At 33.7% G+C, this 20,516-nt stretch overlaps 4 protein-coding genes across 7 annotated transcripts; 3 read left to right on the top strand and 1 right to left on the bottom strand.

The window, feature by feature from the left end:
- Positions 1–3,816: 3,816 nt before the first annotated feature.
- On the top strand, positions 3,817–8,655 carry LOC105776306 (C2 domain-containing protein At1g53590). The gene is made up of 12 exons (XM_012598890.2): positions 3,817–4,184; positions 4,307–4,381; positions 4,829–4,972; positions 5,203–5,298; positions 5,386–5,517; positions 5,711–5,863; positions 5,960–6,001; positions 6,160–6,208; positions 6,351–6,443; positions 6,528–6,711; positions 6,994–7,117; positions 7,233–8,655. Exons 1-12 carry the CDS (start codon positions 4,059–4,061, stop codon positions 8,361–8,363), a joined length of 2,349 nt encoding a protein of 782 aa, XP_012454344.1. The 5' UTR covers positions 3,817–4,058; the 3' UTR covers positions 8,364–8,655.
- A 198-nt stretch (positions 8,656–8,853) lies between these two features.
- Positions 8,854–11,326, bottom strand: LOC105776346 (ubiquitin-conjugating enzyme E2 36). Its single transcript, XM_012598948.2, has 8 exons — positions 11,164–11,326; positions 10,907–10,934; positions 10,725–10,811; positions 10,287–10,345; positions 9,743–9,784; positions 9,581–9,654; positions 9,284–9,381; positions 8,854–9,183 (listed from the first exon to the last, which is right to left on the bottom strand). Exons 1-8 carry the CDS (start codon positions 11,197–11,199, stop codon positions 9,146–9,148), a joined length of 462 nt encoding a protein of 153 aa, XP_012454402.1. The 5' UTR covers positions 11,200–11,326; the 3' UTR covers positions 8,854–9,145.
- A 3-nt stretch (positions 11,327–11,329) lies between these two features.
- Positions 11,330–16,054, top strand: LOC105776316 (phosphoacetylglucosamine mutase). The gene is made up of 12 exons (XM_012598915.2): positions 11,330–11,447; positions 11,686–11,713; positions 11,958–12,038; positions 12,138–12,400; positions 12,723–12,842; positions 12,943–13,085; positions 13,166–13,414; positions 13,780–14,198; positions 14,279–14,454; positions 14,936–15,032; positions 15,177–15,391; positions 15,483–16,054. The coding sequence occupies exons 3-11, from the start codon at positions 11,978–11,980 to the stop codon at positions 15,335–15,337; spliced, it is 1,689 nt and encodes a 562-aa protein (XP_012454369.1). The 5' UTR covers positions 11,330–11,447; positions 11,686–11,713; positions 11,958–11,977; the 3' UTR covers positions 15,338–15,391; positions 15,483–16,054.
- An 820-nt stretch (positions 16,055–16,874) lies between these two features.
- LOC105776331 (persulfide dioxygenase ETHE1 homolog, mitochondrial) lies at positions 16,875–20,214 on the top strand. 4 transcript variants are annotated; one of them, XM_052629893.1, is made up of 10 exons: positions 16,877–17,064; positions 17,154–17,325; positions 17,431–17,559; positions 17,752–17,859; positions 18,225–18,359; positions 19,031–19,072; positions 19,181–19,240; positions 19,320–19,373; positions 19,783–19,807; positions 19,919–20,214. In XM_052629893.1, the coding sequence occupies exons 2-10, from the start codon at positions 17,200–17,202 to the stop codon at positions 20,011–20,013; spliced, it is 774 nt and encodes a 257-aa protein (XP_052485853.1). In that variant the 5' UTR covers positions 16,877–17,064; positions 17,154–17,199; the 3' UTR covers positions 20,014–20,214. The 4 variants fall into 4 exon arrangements, with proteins under 4 accessions (XP_052485850.1, XP_052485848.1, XP_052485853.1 ...); XM_052629888.1 differs by having other exon boundaries at positions 16,876–17,325; XM_012598924.2 differs by having other exon boundaries at positions 16,877–17,325; positions 19,922–20,214.
- The last annotated feature ends 302 nt before the right edge of the window (positions 20,215–20,516 follow it).

Raw genomic sequence — 20,516 nt, forward strand, 5'->3', positions numbered from 1 at the left:
TGCCTATAAATAGGCTTGTAAAAAAGAAGAGTATTTGTTTTTTTTCAAATTTGTGTGAGGCAAATTTTTTTGTGAGTAAGTGATTCCTCTCTTACTATTTAAATTGGAATTTGTTACTTTCGAGGGTATTTCGGAGTTGCAAATATTCAAATTTCTTTCCTGTTCATCGGTGTTTCTAGAGGTTCTTCTTCTAGGGGTTTCGTAGGGAGCCGCTCAATCATTGGCGTTTTTGGTTACAAGTTAACCAAGGGTTCTATAGGGCAAATCTATCCTTTTTTTTATTATTTAACTAATTTTATTTATTCTCGTTTTTTTATTTCTAATTTGTGTTTCTCTTGTATCTAGAACCGGGATTCCGCATCATTAAAGGTCAACGTAACTACATCATACAAAGAAATGCTCCCACCACTCCACTTCGAGACATGCACAAAATCTGATTTCTTCGATCACTACTTGAAAGAGTTGATAATTGTCATATTTAGAATTATTTTAATATAGTTTTTATAGTATTTTAGGAGTAAAATATTTTTTTATTATAGTTTATAGTGTTTGAAATTAATTAAATTTTATTTAATTTTCCGGATTTATTAGCTATATTTTCTCCATTGTAAATTTGAGATCAAAAAAATGAAAGAGTTGAAATATAAAGTAAGAAACGATGAATCTTCTACTCCACTGGATCAACTTTACAGTGAAACATATTTTAAATTCAGAAATTTTGATAGCAATTATTCCTTTCACCATAATTTTTCATTTGGTGGAGCTGCTAATAAAAGTAAAAAGAAACAAAAGAATAGAGAATGGGTTTGATCAATATTTTATGGTTGATTTTTTATATATATACTCGAATCTATGTTTCTAAAAGATCTCTTAAAATATTGAAAAAAAGTTTAGTTAGCAATAAATACGCATTTTTATTTTTAAATTATTGGTTCAATCGATTAATTTAATTAGAGATTCATATATTATTTATGATTTTAATATAAAAACAAACTTAGTTAACAGTTTGATCCATAAATATTGTAAATTAAAAATATAACATCATTTTCACTTTTTTCCATCATCACCCAAACTTAATTAAACACGAAAGAAATAATGGCATGTTTGCACATGATGTGTAAGGAAGAGTTAGATACAACAAAATACAAGAATGTCAACTTCCCCAACGTGATCCCCATGTGAGAACAAATTCTTCTAATCCGTCATGTTAATTATTACTTTTATATTTTTGTTACACTTTAAAAAACATTATTATATTCTCTTATAATTTTTTTAAATTGTATCCAAATTGAAAATGCATATTACTCTTTAGAAAAGGAAAAATTAAATTGATGATTATGGGGGGCATCAAATCACAGCTCCGACATAATTAAAGGGAGCCGACAGTCATTTTCCGACTTTATGTTCCCCCAGAGAGAAAATATCCAGTGCAACTGATTCTATTACATCAACAATGACAGGAGGAGATGTTGAAGTCATTCCACGTGGATCCCCATGTTGACGTCAGAAGATACGGATCCCACAAGCCTCCGATATTTAATAAATGTCCCCAAATCTTATCCATACGTAACAAATGTAGCAACGCGTAACCTACACGTGATAGAAACGTGGCATCCAACCATCAAAGCTGCCAGTCCAAATGACGAGAAGTCGTCGAAAAAGGGAGATTACAATAACACAATGGCATCCACTTGGAAAAATAGTCACAAAACCGTGTATCATTGGTGTGTAAAATATAATTTTTTTATTATCAAGTAAAAGTTTGTCTTATGAATGTGTTATTTTATTATATTAATAATTTACCAAATCCGGTTGTCAAAACAACAAAAATACCTAATCCAATTCCAACCAATTATATCTTCACTAATCTTTTAGTCATACCTTAAAAATGCTCTCAACATTGATGAGGGTAAAATAGATTACTTAAAGCACCGAATTAATAATCGGTGGAGAGAAAATAAAATAAAATTAATTAATTTTCCTATATAGATCCGAAATAGAAATCAACCAATTTTTCTGTATAGATCCAAAATAAAATACACTTCTAATAAGGTATTCTATTGAATCAAATATACTATAAATGTCTTAAAAGTTAAGATTTAAGACCATAAGTACTACTAACAAATCTGCTAGTATTAATTAGAAACGAGTAAAATGGTTAATCCTCATGTCGTTATGTACTTAGACAACCCAAAATCCGATAATATTTTTATTAAAAAATTCAAAAATATGCATTTTAAGGTATGAGCTCACATATTCCATATACTCTATTTGAATTCTATCTTTAAGCTTATCATTATCCTTTTATGTGTCTTAACCTTATATCTTGCAAACTTTTATTCACTTTCAATAAAAAATCATTTCAATCTATCACTGTGTTATAGTGACTGACAAAATTACTTATTTTGGTTAGGTATAAATAAGGTATATAGCATGAAATTACTAATATAATTTTATGAAGCACTGATGTCACCAATTAAGTGCTATATTGAATTTTGTTAGAATATTGTAGGTGTTACATATTGTTATGTTGAGTGGTACAAGTATTTGTGTACACCATAAGAATTGTGATTATGTTGGTAATTTTATCTTATAATAATAATAATATTTTATTTGAAGATTTAGTAGTAACAAATATACAGACTATATTTGTATTGGAAATTAGATTATATAGAGTGAATTCTTGAAATGGACAATTTGAAGGACATTCAACTAATAGAGAAACTTATGTCTAATACATCTCAGTTTGTAGTGGCTCGTGATGTGAAAATGTTGATTCATAAACAATGAAAAATTAAGGTTCAGCATGTTAACAAGGAAGGTAACAGAGTTGCAGATGCATTGACTAAACAAATTCTTGGTTGGGAGATATGTCTTTATAGTTTCCTACAACCATTCGTGTCTTATCTCTTGTTGATGATGACTTAATCGAATATGGCAAGAACAATATGACTTTGATGTAATGAATCACAACAATAATTAGTGTATTTACTGTGTAAATAATTTTTATGAGTTTATATATTTATTGTTTTATTTTTTATTTCAAAAGTGCAATATTTCAACACAAATAATTATGAACAACCACTCAAAAAGTTATACTAATTAAATATTTTTAATTGTAAATTGTAATATAGTTAATGACAGCCCATTAAGAATATGTACTCTAGAGTCTTAGCCTTCACTAGATATAGTTGAAGAGTCATCTTATACATAAATGAAAGTGGAACTGAAAATTTATTTGTAGCTAAAATGGTCAATAATTTCTTACAATGCTCAAATTAAATGTATTACAACGTAAATTTATCTTTTATTATATTTTGATATACTACCATAAATGTTTAAATCCAACTTCACTTATTTTCTTTTCCAAATAATTTTAAAAAATTTAAATTATTCAATTTACATAAAAATTTCAACTGACATTAATTAACACGCCTAAACCTATATCTTTCAGATTGACAATAATACTAAAACTAATCGAGAGATCGACTATTAAGTTAAAATATTGATTCCAAAATTTGTAAATATTTAATTATTCTAAAGTAAAAAATAAAATATTAGCTCCCAACATTTTATCCCACAAAAGTAAAATAAAAATAAAAGATTACGTTTCCCCAAATACTTTTTACATTTCCCAACCAAAAATGCAATTAGTTTAGTTTGCTTCGGTAATACGGTAGCGTTTTCCTATAAGGAAATCAGTCAAACTCCATCACCATACTCAAAACGATTTTTTTAATTAAATATAATTACTTAATATTTAATTAAATTAAAAAGAAAAACAACTCTGATCAATTGTATATAAGAAGAAAGTTTTGCTTAGTGTAATCTAACTGTCATTCAAGATTTACGCATTCATTTCAGACAAAGCAGACTCTTTTGAAATTCAAGTCTTTGGTTCAGATTCTTTTTTCTTTCTTTTTTTTGAAGAAAATCTCTATGAAAGTTCCTTTTTTAATTCCTTAACGATAGTGATTTTGGGTTATGGAGAAAAGGAGTGAAATGTTGTGATTTTTGTTGAAGTGGGGGTTTGTTTTTCTCTTTTAATAGTTTTAGAAATGGGTTTGATGGAGATTTCAATAATGCTTCATGTTGGATTAGTTTTGTTCCTGCTTTGGACGCTTTCTCAATTCAATCTTTGCCATCCAGTTGCTTATTTCGTGTCTCTCATCTACCTCTATTTGGTAATTCATTCATCTTCTTCTGAGAATAAAAATGAATCTTTTTTTCTTTATTTTTGAACGTGGATTGAACTTTTTTTATTGCTTTGTTACAAAAATTCCTTTTATGTCTTTGTTCATCAAAGGTTCATGAAAGGTATGTGGCGAGATTGAGGAAGAAATTGGAGTTCGAGGAAAAACGGCAACAATTTAGGAGAAGGGTGATTCTCCAAATTCTTTTTTTTTTTTTTTGCTTTACTTTTAAGTTCATAAAAAATATTGATTTATGCTGATTGTTATTGTATTATTTATCAATCATTTTGGATGTATTTTTCCTTCTGGGTAATTTTAATTCTGATACTTATAGTTTTTCTTGTGTTCTACTGTACCAGATCTTTTTTCTTCTTTAATGGATGTTTTAGCTTTCTTTATTTGGTTCAAATGGTTACTTTTTTTGCGGTCAATTTTAGTCTTTTGGATGTTTGAGAGAAATGTTTAGAATCAACCTTTTTATGAAAACAAGAAAAAGCATATGCTTTGCAGCTTTTTATGTTGTTTTATTCTCTTTGTGTAGTAAATATAGGCAGATTGAAGTTTTAGAATCTTAATTTTGAATTCTGATCTTGTAAAGTCTGTACCTTTAATGCTTTGTTGGCCTTTTTCATTAGGTACTTTCGGATTCCGAATCTGTTCGGTGGCTAAACCATGCTGTTGAAAAAATATGGCCTATTTGTATGGAACAGATTGCATCACAGAAGATTCTGCTTCCCATCATACCTTGGTTCTTGGCTAAGTACAAACCTTGGACTGCTGTATGAATTTTGCTTCTCTTAGTACTACTGTTTTATTGGCTTTCTCTGGAAAATTAGTACATAAAGATTCTGATTTAGTAAAATGTTCAATTTAGTGCAAGAATTATGAACAATTTGTACTTTTTCAAGACTTGCATTAGCTCCTATGAAGTTACTCTTTAATGACCATCAGATGATTATTTTTTGATCCATTTTGGGTGTGTTCGACTGAAATGCTGCTATACCTGCAGAAGAGAGCTGTGGTTCAGCATTTATATTTGGGAAGAAATCCACCTTTGATCACGGAGGTGAGAGTTCTTCGTGAATGCTCTGATGATGACCACTTGGTATACCTTCTCCCTAACTCCTCTCTGTTGGCTATGATTTCTTGTTTCAATTTTGCGGATGATAGAACTTTCAATTTCTCGTTGCAGGTACTGGAGTTGGGAATGAATTTTCTCACTGCTGATGACATGAGTGCGATTCTTGCTGTGAAACTACGGAAAAGACTGGGATTTGGGATGTGGGCAAAGTTGCATGTAACAGGCATGCATGTTGAAGGAAAGGTATTAATAAAAGTGGAATGGTATTATTAGCTATATTCAATTTGCACATTAAAAGAGTTTGTAGTCAGTCCTAAGCAGTTGTTAATCGGAGGAATTTGCATGGCATCGCATAGTTCGGGCCCCATCCTGCCCCCTGCAAATTCTCAACTTTATTGACTTACTGTAATTAACTGGCATTTACTCCGTGTTTCAGGTTTTGGTTGGGGTGAAGTTTATCCGGAAGTGGCCTTTCATTGGTCGTCTGCGAGTATGCTTTGCTGAGCCTCCATATTTCCAGATGACTGTGAAACCTATCTTTACGCATGGACTTGATGTTACGGAACTTCCAGGGATTGCTGGATGGCTTGTAATAACTCTTTTTCCTGAAATAAATATTCAACTTATATTTTATCTTCTTTTCCTTCCTCTCAATCTTATTGTGTATCCTCTTTTGCTTGCGTAGGACAAGCTTCTCTCGATAGCATTTGAGCAGACACTTGTTGAGGTTAGTTTTCCTTAACTCTGTTTGCTATACCATGGCATAAATTCCATCTTATATTCCACAAATGCATATTGTAGTTTTAGAATGCACTTACAGGTTTAAGTTACCGGCAACTTGCTTCTCTATCGAACTTTAGCTCCAAATATTTGTTTATTTTGCAGCCCAATATGCTGGTTGTGGATGTTGAGAAGTTTGCTTCACCCATTCCAGGTGATTTTTTCATTATTTTCCAGTATTTTGTTGCTCTTATATTTTACTTATAGCTCGTTTCGGGTCATTAACTCACTACCAGTTCAGCTGTTTCCACGAGCCAATTTTTCTCATTCACCTTTTTGTTGGTTCTGTTCGACAGAAAACTGGTTTTCTGTCGATGAGAAGCAACCTATTGCTCATGCCAAGGTTGAAGTTATTGAAGGATCTGACATGAAACCTTCAGATTTAAATGGTCAGTTTTAAATCCATTATCTTACTTTTTCCATCATGTAAAATGCATGGTTTTATGGTCATTGATTGGATATAAAATTTTCAGGATTGGCTGATCCATATGTGAAAGGGACACTTGGCCCATATAGATTCAGGACTAAGACGCACAAGAAAACTTTGTCTCCGAAATGGCACGAGGAATTTATGATTCCCATCTGCTCCTGGGAGGCACCTAACGTACTGATTATTGAAGTTCGTGACAAAGACCATTTATATGATGATAGCCTTGGGTTTGTCTCTGAATCTCTAAAATAACCATATTGCATGATCATGTTTGAAACCTTCAAACAAAATTTCTTTTCGTTTATGCCTATTTTGCTTTTTGAGCGCCACTGCATTTTCAGTTTGTGCACTATGTTGACAACCCTTTCCAATATGCATTAGCTCATCTTAGAAATAGTGCCCTTTTAGATGTTTTTGATCCGTGATATATGACACCACTATTTGTTTTTCAAATTCCTTATGACTTGTTTAAGACTCTCAAATGGTGTACTGATTTGCTGTGTTTACAGTAAGTGCTCGGTAAATATTACTGAACTTCGGGGTGGCCAGAGACATGACATGTGGTTGCCTCTTCAAAATATTAAAATGGGAAGACTGCATCTCGCAATAACTGTTCTCGAAGAGAACGCTAAGGTAATTTATTCTATGATCCACAATAAACTTGGAAAGTTTTAAATTGTAACCTTGCGTGCTAATTATGATTATGAGTTAAAATGTGCCGAGAAACTTAAAAAGGATGTGTGGACAGTTTACGCAGGTAAGTGATGCTGCTGCAGTTGATGCTTTTGACGAGGAAGCCTTAAACACGGAAGATATACAAAACTCATTTGCAAATATAGATGTGAATAATGGTTTATTCTCGCCTACATCTTCAAAGAAATCTCCAACCCTGCCGGATCATTTAGAACCGATAGATGTTGAAGGACAAGAAGAAACTGGGATATGGGTCCACCACCCCGGAAGTGAAGTGTCACAAACTTGGGAACCTAGGAAAGGGAAGGGTAGAAGCCTTGAGACACAGGTTCATAAAGTGCCTAATAGTTCATTTGGCAGCACCATCTCAGCTGCATCTGGATCCTCTAAAAGTGATGACAGCAGCGCCGAGGAAAACCATAATCCTAAGAATCGAGTCAACAGAGTTAAGCAGGGTTTACGGAAGATCGGTTCTGTATTTCATAGGAGTCCCAAGAACGAGGGTCACTCAGGCAACCTCGGAGAAGTTCCATCTCCCCATGAAAACCTCCGAGCAGTTAATGACAAGGAGATTTTGGTGAAGTTTGTAGTCGATGACAATCTTTCGGCTGATAAGGTCTCAAACGAAGGAAGCTCGAGTCCTGGAGCAGAAAGCCCTGGAAAGATGAAAGACATGGCGAAGAGTATTCTAAAACATGCCGAGAAATCTGCTCGTAGCATAAAACATGTTCTTTCTCGTAAAGGGTCGAAAAAATCACGCAATCTATCATCTGTGGAAGAACAAGAGTTTCCAATAGAATCTGACGACTCCTCCGATGATGATGAATCTTTGTCATCCCCCGGAGTCAAGGGAATACCAATTCTTTCGAATCACATGCCCGGCTCCATCGGCAACGACGATACTCAGGAGCATGTCATTTTGACAGATTCAAACTACCAGTTGAACCCTGAAACAAATGTTAAGGAACAAGTAGAGAAAACAAGCGTTGAAGGACACAACAGCATAGATGACGAAGATGTGAACAATCCCATTAAGCTCGGTAATGGAACGAGCAACATAGATGACGAAGATGTGAACAATCCCATTAAGCTCAGTAATGGAACGAATGAACCACCCTTGAAACCAAATCCTTCGGAGAGTGGGAAAAAGGTAGAAGACACTCCTCAAACAGATACCAAAGTTTAGGTTCAGTGTTTGTATGTGCATCCATAATAGAAGACTTTGAAAGAGTTTTGAAGAACAGTGGGTATGGTCCAGCAATATAGAGTTTTAGATGGATAAGCAATACATAATACATTTATACGTGTTCCCTGTAAAAATCTCCTTTGTTTGATTTCTCATATTTGTTATATACAGCACATCATCTTTGTAGAGTTCCAAAATGAAAACAGTTTGTACAACTTGATGGTTTTTAAAACTTCTATTCAAGTTATTTTATTTATTTATTTTAATTTAAAATTCATAATTTAATTGTCAATCATATGTCAAAATTGGGCGTTAATAACTGATTTTGATTTTAAGCAAGGATGACTGCATATTTTTACATCCAAAATACAAGATAAATTAAAATAAAAGTTGGTAAAACTTGCCAAATATTGTCCCTAACACATGGGTTTCCGAATATTCCAACGAGATAAATTGAAATAAAATTAATCACCTACTTTAGTCATCAAAATTTAATGAAATAACAATTAGATTTAATTATGTCGTTTAAACATTTTGCTACATTTGAGAATAATCCCTTAGTTTGAGCATTTCAGAGTTTTGGAGAACAATGTATATATTATCTTACAAGCTCAGAGATGAGACTGTACTTGCTCCCAGCTCGAAACCGAAATGATTTATAACAGGTTGCAACCGGAAGCTTTGCTACTATCAGACTCCTTCAAACATTAATTCTTCTGAATTTCCGCATTATGTTGCATAAAAATGTTATTTCAAGAGAGCTAACATTTCCACCAATCGTATTATGCACTGTTCGCATACAAACGGGTCCATTCCTTAGCTGCAAATAGTTAAGGAAACCAAGAACATCAATAGTAAGAAGCATGGCATATCATCTTTGATTCTAGTAGTCATCTAAGATTGCAACCACAGGGTTTTACCTGTCTCGACGGCTTCGGCCTCGTTTGTTTTCCAGTGCTTAGCAATGTTTTCCGAGAGTGGATCATCAGGATTAGGAGCACTCAAGAGTGCTTGAATGCTAGCAATAACGATAATAATTTCAGTATTAACCTAAAACTTGATTAAGATACCGCAATAACTTAAATAACATCTTCAACCCAGACATTAATGAAACCTCTTTCCAAGTATTAATATGTACATACGAAAAAGCAGTGAAGTCTTTCATGCAGAACAGAAGCTACATAAATAGGGTTACGTTGCACAAAAACTTATAATACCTCAAAAGTACAGTTCGAATCTGGAGAGCCGGACTCCATTTGTCTTTAAGAATATCGAGGCATATTCTTCCAAGCTGCAAGAAAGCTCAATCCTTAGAAGCCAACAAAATACATCTTTAACACCATAAAACAAGGACAAAAGAAGGAACAGGTAGAGCTGACCTTATCGATGTTAGGATGATATATCTTTGTAAGAAACCGGACCTGTTATACCAAATTTGTTCAGGTGGATAAAAATACAGAACATACCAAAAAGGGCAAAACCAATGGAAGATGAAAAAATTCTGAGAAACAAACAAGTCAATCACCATACTAGTAAACGTAAGAACAAGCAGTTTGAAAAGCCAGTGCATATAACATACTATTAAATGTTCATTTCCAATTAATATTTTCCTCTCAAATGTCATTAAAAGCAAATAATGATATAGAACCAAAACTTCACCATGTTGAAAGGAGAATCATACATATTTGCCATACCAATAAAGTAAAAGAGAAATTCTGTTGAACCTGAAACTACTGGAACCGATAAAACAACGTTCTCTACATGCAAACTAGTGCATCCCTAATTCATATTAAAATCCAATATATAACATTTTCAGATGAAGTCGATCAATATTGTATATCAAAGGAACATCAATCGAGCATATCCCAACATATGCAAAAAAACATGAAGGTCATACTTGAAGAATAAGTCAACGTTGATTACCTTGGGAGCTGCCATGGGATATTCTTCGGGCAAAAATAGTTCCAACTTGAAAACCCCTCCTAAACAAATAACCCAAACAAGAAAATTCATCATATTCCATACATAATGGAAAATGATAAAAAGGTGATGAGATATTACAAAGCATGCTAATTGGCCTTAAATTTCAACACAGAAAACACGGGTCCCTTTCTTTATCTTTAAAAGATGGAAATGAAGTAATATAAACGCTGCATAATCATTTTCTCAAAAGAAAATAAAAAAAGAAGCAAACTTTAAGCATATGGAGGTTATTTTAATGACTAAAAATTGGCTATGGTGTCAATCTTTATGTATTAAATCAGCTGAGACCGAACTATTATACAATAGCTTCTAAAATTTTACAGTTCTAACACAATGAAAAGTATCAGCAACCATCAGATTAAAAAGAAAATCAACTACCTTCATATGGAGATTGTGTTGGACCAAGGATCATCACATTAAAATATCGCATATTATCCTCTGATGGTGAGGCATTAATTCCAGGCGCTGTATTTAAGGGGGAAAAAACAATAAACTCTTTTATTTACCAGGAAAAGAAACCCAGAAAATTCAACAAGAAAAAAAGAGAGCATAGCATTTACCAGGTTCACTGAGGAGACGCTGAGTTTCCTGTTTAGATCAAAGATTAAGAAACAAAAATTAAGCATGAAACATTTACAAAATTCACAGAAACAAACTAAGAACACTTAAAATAATTTGCTGAAGCTTTTGATTCATTAAAACCCAAAACAATTCAGCTACCAGATCAAACTCTAGAAACCCAGAAAAAAGAACACAAAAATTATGAGGCTTCTCATGAAGAAACCGAGAAGGATCAGAGTGAGACCGAAAAAGGAACCTTTATGATTCTTCGAGGGAGATTACTGTTGGCCATTGGCGAGATCGATTGCAAGAAAAAAAAGAGAGGGTTTTTGGGATTTAGAAATTGAGAGAAAAAGAAAATAAGAATCTTTTGTGTATATATTAGTACTATGCCCGCCACGCGAGAAAAAGTAAAATAAAAAGGAAATTATTTAATGCGTTAAAAATAATATTAAAAGGAAATTACTTAACATAATGTTTATGTATAAATATAAAAAAATAATATATATACTAGTAATCTCGTTCGAAAAAAACATTCAGGTCCCTTTCGATCTCACTTTGATCCTTTTCGGTTACTTCTTAGAAGATTTTTTTTTTTGGTTTAATTTTGTGTGTTCTTCTTTCTGGGTTTCTGGAGTTTGATTTGGTGACTGAATTGGTTTGGGTTTTAATGAATCCAAAACTTCTGCAAATTAGTTTCAGTCTTGTTAGTTTGTTTGCGTGAATTTTCTAAATGTTTATTGCTTAATTCTTTCTTCTTAATCTTTGATCTAAACAGGAAACTCAGCGTCTCCTCAGTGAACCAGGTGAGTACTCTGCTTTTTAATTTAAAATTTGAAATTCTTGTTGAATATTGTTTGCTATCGTTTTTCGGTTTAAATGTTATGAGCTGAAAAAAAGTTAAAAATTTCTGGGTTTCTTCTCCTGGTAAATAAAAGAGTTCATTGTTTTTTCTTTTTCCCTTAAAGAGTTGATTGCTTGCTCTCATATACACTTCAACTTAATGGTGAATTAATTTTGTTTTTCTGGTATAAATTTGATCAACCCCAGGAGTTTGATACATTGACACCATGAAAGAGGAACAACGCTTACTTCTTCTCCACTCATCTTCACTCTTCTTTCCTCCTCAAGGTCTTTCCTTTCCTTCAAAAACCAAAAGATACTTCTTTTCAATTTTGTTGCTAACAAAAACAATTAACTTTTTTATATTACTTTTTTGGTTTTTTATAGGAGTGAAGCTATCATATGGGACAGCAGGGTTCAGGGCAGATGCATCGATCCTTAAATCAACAGTTCACAGAGTTGGGATATTGGCTGCTTTAAGATCACTCAAAACCCAATCAGTTGTTGGATTGATGATCACAGCTTCACACAATAAAGTTACTGACAATGGAGTCAAAATTGTTGATCCAAGTGGTGGAATGCTCACTCAAGAATGGGAACCTTTTGCTGATCAACTTGCCAGTGCCCAAACTCCTGAAGCCTTACTCTCAGTGAGTAGCCTCTTCTTTATGTTTTTGGATGCGCGTTTTATTTGCTTTATCACCTTACCACTGAGACAAGGTCAGTTGAGAAAGCAACAATCGTTTTGATACTATAGTTTATGTTTGTTTGATGAGCAGTAGTGAACTGAAGGTGTAATAGTTTTGTTTAAGCTCAAAAAGTATGCTAAATTTTAGTGTTGTTGTGTATTTGATATAAATGGAGAGGGATTTTTAGGAAAGGGATGGTGAGTTTGAAGAGCGGATTTAAATTCTATGTTAAATGTGACTAGAAATGAATATTATACTTATCAATTGTTTGTTCATACAACAGCTCATAACAGAATTTGTAGAGAAGGAAAAAATTCCATTAGATGGAGTGCAATCTGCAGAGATATTGTTAGGAAGAGACACCCGGCCTAGCGGAGAATCCCTCCTTGAAGCTGCAAAGCAGGTACACTTTTTTCAATCAACAGGGGATTGCTGAAACTTTGATAATTTTCATTGTGATGTTAAATGCATCTATCATTTGCTAATATCTGTCCATTTTTTAGGGAATAAGTTCAATTCTTGGAGCTATTGCTCTTGATTTAGGAATTTTAACAACCCCACAGCTGCATTGGATGGTTCGTGCTAGGAATAAAGGCATGAAAGCGACAGAACCTGCCTATTTTGAACAGATTTCAAGCTCCTTCAGGTTAGTTGAAGCTTCAGGGTTTTTTGTAGCCATTTTTTAGCTTGAAATTATACTACTTACAGTAATGTACTATTGTTTAGGTGCTTGGTAGATTTGATCCCAAATGAAACCAAAAGCAGCAAGATGGATAACACAGTTGTGGTTGATGGGGCTGATGGTGTGGGTGGAGAGAAACTTGAAGTTTTGAAAAGTATGTTAACCAGTTTAGTTATCGAGGTTCGTAATACTGGTAAAGGTGGGGGTCTATTGAATGATGGGGTTGGTGCCGATTACGTACAGAAAGAGAAGGTTGTTCCACGTGGATTTTGTTCCAATGATGTTGGATTAAGGTGTGCTATCTCTTCAGATTTGGGAGTAAATTACTGTTATCAACTGTTTATAAGCTAATTATTCTTGCATCTCACTGAATTGTTGATCAAAGGTTAAAGGCACATTAAACATGTAACAAATTTGTGATATTCTTTTCTTTTTGTAACTAGTGTGTATAATTAACAATTTTTCGATGGTTTGGTAACTGTCTAGTTAGCAATGCTTCAGGAAGTGATTACTAACCAGACACTTGATCATTCATTAACTAGTACAACAACTAGTTTGGATAATTGATTCATGATGGTATTTGACAGCTTTTTTACCATGATAATGTTTCTAGTGTATGTTTTGAAATCTGGTTGTGCTCTTAACTATTGTTTCTCAGGTGTGCAAGTTTGGATGGTGATGCTGATCGCCTTGTATATTTTTCTCTCCCAACTAGCAGTAGCAGAAAAATTGATCTTGTTGACGGGGACAAAATATTATCCTTGTTTGCATTGTTCATCAAGGAGCAACTAAGTATTCTGACCAAGGAGGGCACTGAAAAACTTGATAATAGTTATCATGCTCGACTTGGTGTTATACAGACAGCTTATGCTAATGGAGCATCCACTGATTATCTCAAACAATCGGGTTTGGAAGTCATTTTTACTCCTACAGGGGTAAAACACTTGCATGAGAAAGCTGCTCAGTTTGATATTGGAATCTATTTCGAAGCCAATGGTCATGGCACTATCTTGTTCTCTGAATCCTGGTTGTCTTGGTTAGAGGCCAGGAACAATGAACTAGGTTTGGCGTCTGAAGGTAATTTATGAATAAAGTCCTTTTCTATAGAAGAATTATCTATTATAGTTTATCGAGTATTATTGTCATTTTTTTCTCAGGATCCGAACAACAGAAAGCTGCTCTAAGACTACTCTCTGTCAGTAAATTGATCAACCAAGCTGTTGGAGATGCTTTGAGTTGCTTGCTTTTGGTTGAGGTTATTTTGCAACATAAGGGTTGGTCCATACATAAATGGAATGAACTTTACCAGGATTTACCTAGTCGACAACTTAAGGTCAGTTTTCTTTATCACTCTTGGAAAAGAAACAAGGGTAGTCTTTCTCATCTATAGAAGGGATCATATCTACCTTTTCTTGCTAGTTTTCCATATTTTGACTAAGACCTTTTCTTTTGTACGTTACACCTAAGACATCTTAAAACTCGTTGAAGAGATGGACCGTTTGATTTTCTATATGAAGGAGAAAGTATGCTTCACGTCTGTTGAAATTGAAAAGGATTCATATCGTCCTCAATAGAGAGGCTGAGTTTGAGGGCTTCTAACCAAAACTACTAGAGTTTGGCTAGTATAAGCATGCAACATTAGCTTAATAATATTAGATTTACTACATGAGAATGAGAAAAAAGGGGAAATCTTTGATACAACTGATTTCCGCATGCTGCATCCTCTTTATAATGTTTTTCTTGTAAACTCTGCTATTGTGTAGTCTTACATTAGCAATGCTCAAACTATTTAATGTTTCCATTGCTTGTGCTAGGTCAAAGTTGTAGACAGAACAGCCGTTGCAACAGCAAATGCCGAAACTGTAGCTATTAGTCCCCCTGGCATTCAAGAAGCCATTGATGCTGAAACTGGTAACATTTTTGTCATTGATCTCTTCTCAATGCATGTTTTGGTGCTTATGCTTAGGCTTATTTTATGGGGGAATATTTTTCTCTTAAATCTCTTTCGAGGCTTCGTGTATATTAACTATTTCTGAAAACTCATACAAAATGCAGCGAAGTACCCTAAAGGCCGGTGTTTCATACGACCATCAGGTACAGAGGATGTCATTCGTGTTTATGCAGAAGCCTCCACCCAAGAAGCTGCAGACAGCTTGGCCGGTTCTGTTGCCAAAATTGTTGATCGTTTTCTAGGTTTTAGCAGCTCTCAGCAGTAGCTTCCCTAATCTTTCACATTATAACAGAAATCACAAATGGAGACGCAGATTACTGTGGGTGCTTTATATTTATGCTTTGTTTTGAAGGTAATATATTTTATTATACTTTTTTATAACATTAAACTTTGTCATCTTACTTTTACAGGCATTGATTTCAAATTGAGTTTTCCCCACTACTTTGAACACTACAGAGTTCCTTTTCTGTTCGGTATCTACTCGTTTATGTGAATGCTTCCCTGTGCGGTAAAAGTACCCCACAATCTTTCTCCTTCATCCCTTGCCCTTCATTGTACTGGTTGATGAAATGGTTAACTCCTTTGGTTGACAATTCCGGCTCCAACCGAGTAATCCATTTGGTGATGGGCAAGGAACACATTGGTTTTCCTCCCATCTGTGCCCCATAATGAGTTCCTAGAGAAGATTGTAATGTCTCTTCCCAAGCATGTGAAACGACCTTGTCATAGTAGGTAAAAAGCCTTCAGGTTCCCGTCGGCCTTGTCAAAATGAGAACCGTTAGCCGATCAACTTCCCAATGCCCAAACTCTTGGAAGCTCTCCTCTCTGTGGGTAACATTTTATGTTTGTGGAAGTGGGTTTTATTTGTTTTATAGTAATTCACTGAAATTATATCAAGAAACTATTGGAACATCCGGAAATATATTTGAGCACCTCCAACTTCTAATAATTAACAAAAAAAAAAAAAACCTTTTGTGCTACAGGGTACAGTCTTTTTTATATTCAACATCACCATAAGCATTACTTTTCAACATCAAATTATGTTTATCCAATTCCTCAAGTAAAAGGTTAACCAACGAGGAATCAAAAAAGAAATGCCAGTCCTTTATCATTAAATATTTAAAGTGTTAATAAACAAATCCATCCACCAATCCATCAAAAACAATGTGAAACTGAACAATGATATACCATTTCCCTGAGATCCTTCCCATATAAGTCTTGAACAGCATCACACTCCACCAATCTATCTCCTTCGCTCACTTCACACAAAATTTCCATTGTAAGAACAAAAATTTTATTTACTCGAGTTTAAAAAGGTTAAAAACAATTAGTTTAACTTTTTAATTTTAAATTGAATCGATTGAATCGAATAGTTTGATCTATGAACAATTAACTAACAAATAAAAATATATCCCGTCACATAATTATTTTAAGTGTGTTATTTCAAAATAAAAATCTTAAAGTTTTGATAGTTATAAAAGGAATTATTTAGTTAATTATTAATAATCCACCAACATGACATGTTATAGTATATGATCAAAAATATTTTCCTCTAAAACTATTTAAAATAATTAATATAATAAAAAATATGTCTCCTTAGTGGGGGTTTTAAATTTTAATTAATCCGATTTAAATAACTATATATAAATATTATTAAATTTTAAATATAAAATAAACCGAATTTAAATTCAACCAAACCGGTTCATGGGCCGGATACGAGCCCACCGTTTTTCTTCAACAAACCGCGAAAGAGCAGATAGCGAGAGTGATGTTTATAGACAAACGGCCGAGAGAATGACAATACACTCACCAGTCACCAAACCAGCAAACCAAACAAAGGATAACATTAAAAATGAACACTTAGAAAGATATCTTCTAGATTTTGCTTATTAAAGCTTTGATTTGATCGTTTCCTCGATCTCATTTTATATTTTTAAAATTAGTCTCAAACCCAAACCACCCCATTCAGCGGAATTGACAATGCTGCTTAACGTGGGTACTTTCATAAGATCAGCTACTCGATTTTCTCCTTTCATTATACCCCATTCTTCTCCTTCATCTCCTTCTTCGTTTTGTTTCAGTTTCTCTCCAAAGCAAACCGTCTCTTTTACTCTACAATCATCACAAATGGCGTCTTTTACTACGTTATCTCAATCGCCTCCAAAGCTATTGTTTCGTCAGTTGTTCGAGAAAGAATCATCTACTTATACTTACCTCCTTGCTGATTGTTCCCACCCGGATAAACCAGCGCTTGTAAGTGTTTTTTTTTTCTTAATGAAAATAAAATCTGGGTTTTGTTTGCTTTTGGGGTTTTTTTTTTATTAGTATTTGATATATGGTGAAAATGGGTGTGTGCAGTTGATTGACCCTGTAGACAGGACTGTTGATAGAGATTTAAATTTGGTTAAAGAATTGGGGTTGAAACTTATTTATGCTATGAACACTCATGTACATGCTGATCATGTTACTGGAACTGGCCTCATCAAGGTTTTCCCTTTCTCACTTTTACTCTACCCTGTTCTCTATATTTTTGGGGTTATTAGAGAAATAAAGTCTACTATCAGTCAATTTTGTTACTTAAGACTTGAGACTGTTGAACTGGATAATTCAGGTTCTAGTCATTCAGGGGATGTTATTGTCTCTTAGATTGATGTATATGAATGTGATTGTTCCTTTTAGGGCAAGGTGCCTGGTGTCAAATCCGTTATTTCAAAGGCCAGTGGTTCCAAGGCTGATGTTTTTGTTGAACCTGGTGACAAGATCTCTTTTGGGGATCTCTTTCTTGAGGTAGGCCCGTCTACGCAAAACTACTTGTTCTGTCAGTTTCGTTGTATGGATCTTTTTAAACAATTCGGGAGAATATAGCTATGATGTTGCGGTGGTTTACGTATTGCTGGTTCATTATGAATTCTTTGTTTTTTTTTTTTTTGAAGAAAAGCTTCTAAAAGATGAAAAAGAAAATAGAGTTAGAGATGTGAGTATACTGTGTAGGTAACCATGACCAGCATTCCAATGGTTTTGTTATTTAATTGGTAATTTGGTTTGTTGTTTTGATTACACCCTAACTTCCAATGTGGTTTAACGGGCATTATTGAATGATGACCATTAGGTCTACTGCAGTACTATCTTCTATAATATGGTAATAATTGCAGGTTCGTGCTACTCCTGGTCATACAATGGGTTGTGTTACCTATGTCACGGGAGATGGACCTGATCAACCTCAGCCAAGGATGGCTTTCACAGGAGATGCTCTGTTGATAAGGGGATGTGGGAGGACAGATTTTCAGGTATAATGTCTTGAAAATGTTATTGCAGCTAATCGCAAAAAAATGGAACGAATTAATATTAATGTCATTAATACAAAAGGAGCAGTCTAAATTAAAATGTTAAGCATGTAAACCAATCTTGGCTTTTCTTATGCATTTTAAAATTTTTGTATGTCCCCATGTGATGTTTGGATTAGGAATGTATATTTATCCACTGATATGTGTCCCAGGAAGGGATTCTTGAACCGATAATTGATTGTTTTTGCATTTAATTTGCATGCCCTATTTGTATTTCAAACAATAGGACCGATGCGTAGATATCTAACTCTTGGTTACCTATTTGTCTAGTCTACTACTTATCGGTGCTTACCTTGTTACTGTGGTTGCACATAAAGTGTTTGTCATTCACAAGCCTCATGGTAAACTAATCAGTAATTAAATCATCCTTGAAGTAAAAGTTTGAACTATCAGGGCTATACTTTTTGCAACGGATTTTCAGTCGTGAGTACATAAATGCTGGTCTTATATGCTGGCAATTTCTTTCCATCTGGATGTCATTGTCATGGATATTTCTGTCTTCCAGGATTTTTGTTATACTTAAGTTTTTAAGATAATTTTCTCTAATGCATAATTTTCTCTAATGCTCCCACATTCAGCAGCCATTGACTAGCACTGATTAACGCATTTTGCAGGGTGGAAGTTCACAGCAACTCTACAAGTCAGTGCATTCACAGGTAAGGACAGGGGACTTTTTATGGTCCCATTCTTTGAGTTCTCAAAATTTTATTGTAATTGTCAAATTTTGAATAAAAATTATGGACTTATTTGTTTCATGGATCCAGATTTTTACATTACCGAAAGAGACATTGCTATATCCAGCTCATGACTACAAAGGATTCTCAGTAAGATATAAAACTTTATTCCTATCATTTCTTACATATATAATTGATTGCTTGATTTTATAAACCTCATTGATTATAGGTAACCACTGTGGGGGAGGAGATGCTATATAATCCACGCTTGACAAAGGATGAGGTATTCTTTCTGGAACCATCCATCTTCATTTTTTCTTTGGAAAATGGCTTGCTACTTTTGACAATAGAAAATTAAGAGTGCCTATTTTCATTTCAGTGATAAGAAAGGGTTTCCTTTTGTCCATGAAGTCTTTTATGATCTTGAACTTGTATAAGCTGCATATAACTTCTGTAATTAAAATTACATATGCATTGAACATTTCTTGCTGAGCATTGGTTTGATTCTCTTGGATGGGACTATTCCAATGAACATCGCCATGGTAAAACAGGAAATCATGAAAAAGCATGACATCTCAATACCTTCACGCATTTGATTGAAGATTACTCTTTATTATGGTCATAGAATACTAGTTTCAATTTGTCCTATCAATATGTCTGATTATGTTATTTGTTGAATACCCTTTTTGCAGGAGACTTTCAAAAACATCATGGAAAGTAAGTTGATGCTCAATATATCCAGTCTATAAAGATTATTAAAAAAAAAAAGCATCCTCGGGTTTTTTCGGATTGCCGGTTCTAATTTCTCCTCTGTTTTTGTTGGTGCAGCAGATCTTAACTTGGCATATCCTAAGATGATTGATGTTGCAGTGCCAGCAAATATGGTTTGTGGGTTGCAAGATTTGGAACCTAAAGCCAACTGAGGCTTTGCTGGATCATCCATAAGTGTGCACAGATTTTAGTTGTATTATAATTCTGGATCTTAATATCACTGGATATGCTAAATAAAATGGCTAGAGAAGCCACGTGATTGCAAGGAATCCATAAATTATATATATACTATATCATATTGTAATCATGTAATATTGTCGTCCTTCTATCTGCATCAACTTGTGTTGTTCATACATACCCTCCTAAGTTACCGAACTATCTAAACAAGACAACACCATGATATATCATATATCCTTTATTATTGGACCAACCATATTCAGCCGTATCCTTTACATTTCTGAATTCGATCAAGTAGAACTTATTTGTAGGTATAAGCTATGATTTGAATTTGATTTCAAGATATATAACGAATTGTACAAATTTGTTGGATTAACTTTGATTTTAATTTCAATATTATAATATGAATTCAAATTAATATTAAAAAATTTCATTAAAAATTAACTCGTGAATTCTTTTTTCAAAATAAATATTATAT

This window comes from Gossypium raimondii, chromosome 1, assembly GCF_025698545.1.
Source record: "Gossypium raimondii isolate GPD5lz chromosome 1, ASM2569854v1, whole genome shotgun sequence".
Classification (NCBI taxonomy): Eukaryota; Viridiplantae; Streptophyta; class Magnoliopsida; order Malvales; family Malvaceae; genus Gossypium; species Gossypium raimondii.

What these genes read in the sequence shown, in the direction of transcription:
- LOC105776306 (XM_012598890.2), top strand. Translation starts at nt 4,059, where the DNA reads ATGGGTTTGATGGAGATTTCAATAATGCTTCATGTTGGATTAGTTTTG. An exon ending in GCTCTGATGATGACCACTTG is followed by an intron (nt 5,299 to 5,385) that starts GTATACCTTCTC and finishes TTCTCGTTGCAG; the next exon opens with GTACTGGAGTTGGGAATGAA. An exon ending in GAAACCTTCAGATTTAAATG is followed by an intron (nt 6,444 to 6,527) that starts GTCAGTTTTAAA and finishes TAAAATTTTCAG; the next exon opens with GATTGGCTGATCCATATGTG.
- LOC105776346 (XM_012598948.2), bottom strand. Translation starts at nt 11,199, where the DNA reads ATGGCCAACAGTAATCTCCCTCGAAGAATCATAAAG. An exon ending in GCGTCTCCTCAGTGAACCTG is followed by an intron (nt 10,812 to 10,906) that starts GTAAATGCTATG and finishes CCTTAAATACAG; the next exon opens with CGCCTGGAATTAATGCCTCA. An exon ending in ATTCGAACTGTACTTTTGAG is followed by an intron (nt 9,382 to 9,580) that starts GTATTATAAGTT and finishes CGTTATTGCTAG; the next exon opens with CATTCAAGCACTCTTGAGTG.
- LOC105776316 (XM_012598915.2), top strand. Translation starts at nt 11,978, where the DNA reads ATGAAAGAGGAACAACGCTTACTTCTTCTCCACTCATCTTCACTCTTC. An exon ending in CTCCTGAAGCCTTACTCTCA is followed by an intron (nt 12,401 to 12,722) that starts GTGAGTAGCCTC and finishes TTCATACAACAG; the next exon opens with CTCATAACAGAATTTGTAGA. An exon ending in CAGATTTCAAGCTCCTTCAG is followed by an intron (nt 13,086 to 13,165) that starts GTTAGTTGAAGC and finishes ACTATTGTTTAG; the next exon opens with GTGCTTGGTAGATTTGATCC.
- LOC105776331 (XM_052629888.1), top strand. Translation starts at nt 17,053, where the DNA reads ATGCTGCTTAACGTGGGTACTTTCATAAGATCAGCTACTCGATTTTCT. An exon ending in CTGGAACTGGCCTCATCAAG is followed by an intron (nt 17,560 to 17,751) that starts GTTTTCCCTTTC and finishes TGTTCCTTTTAG; the next exon opens with GGCAAGGTGCCTGGTGTCAA. An exon ending in TTGGGGATCTCTTTCTTGAG is followed by an intron (nt 17,860 to 18,224) that starts GTAGGCCCGTCT and finishes TAATAATTGCAG; the next exon opens with GTTCGTGCTACTCCTGGTCA.